The following is a 4,882-nucleotide window of genomic DNA, read 5'->3' as shown; positions in this document are numbered from 1 at the left end:
GGACAGCTCATGACGAGAGGTGGGGAGTGTGTTGTGTATCTCCCATGAAGTTCATTTGCGAGATTTAATCGACTTTGGTGTCATATTGGCTTAGATATGATGGTAGGGAGATTCATTTAGCATTGATCTTCAACCAATCCATACTCAGCGCGACTACAACATAATGGAATAAAACAATAAAATAGAAAATGAAAAATGTTGCCAGTAAAAAAAGTGAGCTGCAACATGCATCATTGGTGTAGCTTATGCCTAATTATTTCTCCCTGGTTCTGACTTTACCTGCTGGTTGCGTATTGCTTGTATCATCAATCTGTGTGCGATAGGCTAGTAAACTACTTGGCTGAATTACCGCCATGGATTATTTTGTCTAGCTGTTCAAATCGAACGCATGGATGTGGAAGATCAAAGAAAACTAGACCTACTAGACCCACAGTAGATATACTTGTTCATAAAAGTCAACCAAACTTACCCGATCCATCTTGGAAGCGATTATTTCTTTTGTCAATGCGTTCAGATGAATAAAAGCTAGACCACACCTTTTTAAATATCAAAATTATATGTAAATTGTGATAAACGTCTCATCTACACTAATCTTACAACGGAATAGATCTAGCAAAAGCCTGTGAAATTTTATTTGGTTTGAAAACTCAATAGAGGATGGTGACAATGAACTTCCTGTAAATGCTTTTCGGCTTCTTATGTTGTGTTTAAGAGGTGCCGCCATCTACAGTACAGGGTCATCAACACTTTTCTTCAAGTGGGTGATGCGGTTTAGGGAGTCATTTATTGCTAGAAAATAACTGTTTGTATTGTCTCAAATATATAGTATGTTAAAAGAATGGCAAAAATGTTGGCTATTTTTGCTATAATCAATATCTATTTCAACTATACATTATTATTTGAATCACGTTTTTGGTTTCATCCTCAATGATTGTAAGTGCATTATGTCCACGTGTGGTCATAGTTTTTCCATTTGCTAATAAAATAGAATTAAAATCACAACAAATCTAAGGTATTTATAGAATCAACAAAAACAGCTTTGCTGGAAGGTGGCAGGCCGAATTTGAGATTAGTGAAATTCCTTGATATTGTCTTTCAAATTAGCTCATGACTAGATGGCTTGCTTAAGGCCGTCCTCTGAATGGAAGACGCAAAAGCGGCCTGCCAAGGTCTTGTAGCGGTACTATGAGTGCAGGCTAAGAAACTTCTATTAGATCAAATAAACCTCACGTGGCAAATAAGCCTTTCCGTTTTTTTGATGCCCATCCAAGACCAACCTTCTTGGATGGGCACTTCTAATGTAAATCTATGGCAGCACCCAAGGGGCTTGAATTTTCGATCTCTCTCCAGTAGATTTTGCGGTGAGGTACAGTAGTGTTCCCATGAGTGACAGAACACTGAGCCAATCACTTGCGAACAGATCACTGAGCCAATCAAGGCTTTATTAACTCAATGATTATTTTTTTTATTTTTTTTAAACATTGTTTGCAAACTGATATGTGACACGTATTAATGCCAAAATAACATCCAATGTTTTCCTGAATGGGTTGTAGGGATGAATATAAATAGTGATAACACACAGAAACTACCATTGCTGCAATGATAGAACACATTTTACACTCCAGGGACATAGACCTTTAAAAAAAAATCACTTAAAGTCACTGGGACATTTTCACCCCCAAGTGAGCCCGACCAACCCCCTGTCTCATTGACAATAACACCTACAGATTAATTCAGGTATTTTATTTATCAGTGTGTGTGTCTGACTGTGCAGGTGTGTACATTTCAATGTGTGCTTGTGAGTGTGTGTGAGGACAAGTGCATAAGTTTGTGTGTGTGGGTTTGCAATTGGTGGAGGGTGGTATGTGCATTAACATTAGTGAAGTAACACATAAAACATTGGATTAGGTGTTATTACATGATCGGTTGAAGTTATTACGTTATTCATTAAAAAAGTTGTTACTCACCTGATAACGTAACTTATTACATTAAATGGAAAAATGTATAACAATTCAACATTTTATCACATTAACTTAATAAATATTACATTTCCCGGTTTTATTACATTATAAATCTAAAAGTTATTACATTAACCACTGTTACAAAGACACAGCATACCTCTTCTTGCCTTGACCTCATGGATATTATTTTCCAATGTATCATTGATTAGTTTTAGAACCACACACACACGTTGACTATGACCTCTTCTATGATAACATTTATCCATTTAAATCCCAATATGTGATATTACATAGACACAGGGGAGACCTGATCCTAGATCACGGCTGCATTTAGGCTCCAGAGAGGTTACCATGGTGATCAGACTAAGTCAACTGTTTAAGAATGGGAGATGGATATGACTGTTCACTAGATGTTTTCTATTGATCCTTTATTTAGGGATCTGGAACCGGTGTCGGATAGGTGGGAGATGAAATACGGCACATTTTTGCTTTCTGGTGTTTTTTCATTGGCCCTAAATGAGCAAAGCTCTTCCCACATAGACAGACATACGGTTTCTCTCCAGTGTGTGTTCGCTGGTGTGTATTTAGGGTCCCTGAAAGACTGAAACTCTTCCCACATTGATCACAGCTAAAAGGTTTTTCTCCAGTGTGTGTTCGCTGGTGTCTATTCAGGTGTTCTGATAGAGCAAAGCTCTTCCCACACTGATCACAGCTATAAGGCTTCTCTCCAGTGTGTGTTCGCTGGTGTCTATTCAGGTGTCCTGATAGAGCAAAGCTCTTCCCACATAGACAGACATAAGTTCTCTCTCCAGTGTGTGTTACCTGGTGTGCAGTCAGCTCTCCTGACCGAGCAAAGCTCTTCCCACACTGATCACAGCTATAAGGCTTCTCTCCAGTGTGTACACGCTGGTGTATGGTTAGAGCTCCTGAGTTAGCAAAGCTTTTACCACAAACAAGGCAGGGATAAGGCTTCTCCCCTGTATGAATTCTCAGATGAGATTTGAAGGTGTTAGAAGCAGCAAAACTCTTCCCACACTGTGAGCATCTGTAAGGTTTCTCTCCTGTATGGATTTTCAGATGAGATTTGAAGGTGTTAGATGAAGCAAAACTCTTCCCACATTGAGAGCAGCAGTACAGTTTCTCTCTGGTGTGAATCCGCTGGTGAATTATGAAGGACCTCCGTGTAATGAAGCTCTTCCCACAGTCAGAGCAGCAGTGGTGAGGTTTCTTCCCTGTACGTCTCTGCTGGTGTTTCATGAGGTGATCTGATTGGGAGATACTCTTCTCTGCCTCGTCAGCAACATGTTGTTGTTGAGACTCCTCAGATGATAAGTCCCTCCCACTGAGAGAGCAACGGTTAAGGGTGTCGCCTGCGAAACAAAGACATTGAATGATTAGGTTTTCGAAATATCACCGTCAATACTGGCCAGTTTATTAGGTACACTACCCCGTTCATGAAAATAGATCGCTCCTACAGACAGTGAGTCACGTGGCTGTGGCCTGCTATATAAAGCGGGCAGAGGCATTCAGTTACTGTTTGATTGAACATTAGAATGGGCAAAACAAGTGACTGAGCGTGGTATGATTGTCCGTGCCAGGTGCGCAGGATCCAGTATCACTGAAATGGTCGCCCTCCTGGGCTTTTCACGCACGACAGTGTCTAGGGTTTACAGAGAATTGTGCGACAAACAAAAAACATCCAGTCAGTGGCAGTCCTGTGGGTGAAAACAGCTCGTTGACGAGAGAGGATGAACGAGAATTGCAAGAATCGTGCAAGCTAACAAGCGGGACACAAACACAAATAACGGCGCAGTACAATACAACCGTGGTGAACAGAGCGGCATCTTGGAACGCACAACTCGTCGATCCTCGTCAATGATGGGCTATTGCAGCAGACTACCACACCGGGATACGCTCCTTTCAACTAAAAACAAGAAGAAGCGGCTCCAGTGGGCACACGATCACCGACACTGGACAATTAAGGAGTGGTCCGACGAATCCCGGTTCCTGTTGCGTCATGTTGATGGCATAGTCAGGATTTGGCGTAAGCAGCATGAGTCCATGGACCCATCCTCCCTGGTGTCATTGGTACAGGCTGGTGGTGGACAGGTGTGGGGAATGTTTCTGGCACACGTTAGGTGTCTTGATACCAATTGAGCAACGATTTAACGCCACAGTGTATCTGAGCATTATTGCTGACAAAACCCAATAGAGTATCTTTGAGATGAGATGGAACAGCTGTTGGCAGCATGAATGTGCCGCCGTCCAATCTGCAGTAACTGCGTGATTCCATCGCATCAGCATGGACCAACATCCCTGTGGAACTTTTCCGACACCTTGTAGAATCCATGCCCCGAAGAATTCAGGCTGTTACAGAGATAAAAAGGGGCCCGATCCGGTACTAGATGGGTGTACCTAATAAACTGACAACTGAGTCTATATTGTTTATCAATCAATTAACAGAAGTTGCAGAAGCAGATTGTAGTCTAATCCAAACACACCATTGTTCTTACTTGATGAAATCAAATCTCCCTCCTCGTGTCCTTCTCTCATAGTTCCACTCTGCCCTGGTGTTTTCCTGCAGTCGACCAGCCACACAGACACCCTCTTCAGACTCAGCAGTAAGGCTCTACCAGGAGAGTTGTGACCAGGGGACTCCAGCAGGGTGGAGGGGGATGGGCTAGCTCTGTCCTGGTGACCACAGGAAGTATTGTACATAGAATATTATTAGACCAAATATTTGATTACTTAATCTAAATCTCTGATTAATTGGTGCATCCTTAAAATATCTCCTTTCTCCTGAAGTGTGCAATCGTTCACTACTTTCCAACCTGAGTTAATCTTGGTTAACCCAGAACTAAAGTCTCACGTAATTGGTCAGCCGCTCGATTAACTTCTGGGTTCATACATTGAGAGATTAA

General features: G+C 41.8%; 1 protein-coding gene across 1 annotated transcript; it reads right to left on the bottom strand.

The window, feature by feature from the left end:
* Window positions 1–1,511: 1,511 nt before the first annotated feature.
* On the bottom strand, window positions 1,512–4,679 carry LOC123490524 (zinc finger protein 239-like). The gene is made up of 2 exons (XM_045220511.1): window positions 4,463–4,679; window positions 1,512–3,331 (listed from the first exon to the last, which is right to left on the bottom strand). Exons 1-2 carry the CDS (start codon window positions 4,677–4,679, stop codon window positions 2,394–2,396), a joined length of 1,155 nt encoding a protein of 384 aa, XP_045076446.1. The 3' UTR covers window positions 1,512–2,393.
* Window positions 4,680–4,882: the final 203 nt, after the last annotated feature.

Source organism: Coregonus clupeaformis, unplaced genomic scaffold (assembly GCF_020615455.1).
Source record: "Coregonus clupeaformis isolate EN_2021a unplaced genomic scaffold, ASM2061545v1 scaf4090, whole genome shotgun sequence".
NCBI classification, from domain to species: Eukaryota; Metazoa; Chordata; class Actinopteri; order Salmoniformes; family Salmonidae; genus Coregonus; species Coregonus clupeaformis.
This window is presented reverse-complemented; position numbering and strand designations above follow the sequence as displayed.

Excerpts from the sequence above, each read along its gene's own strand:
- LOC123490524 (XM_045220511.1), bottom strand. The coding sequence starts at position 4,679 with ATGTACAATACTTCCTGTGGTCACCAGGACAGAGCTAGCCCATCCCCC. Across the intron at positions 3,332-4,462 it reads TTCATCAAGTAAGAACAATG|GCGACACCCTTAACCGTTGC; the intron begins GTGTGTTTGGAT and ends TTTGTTTCGCAG.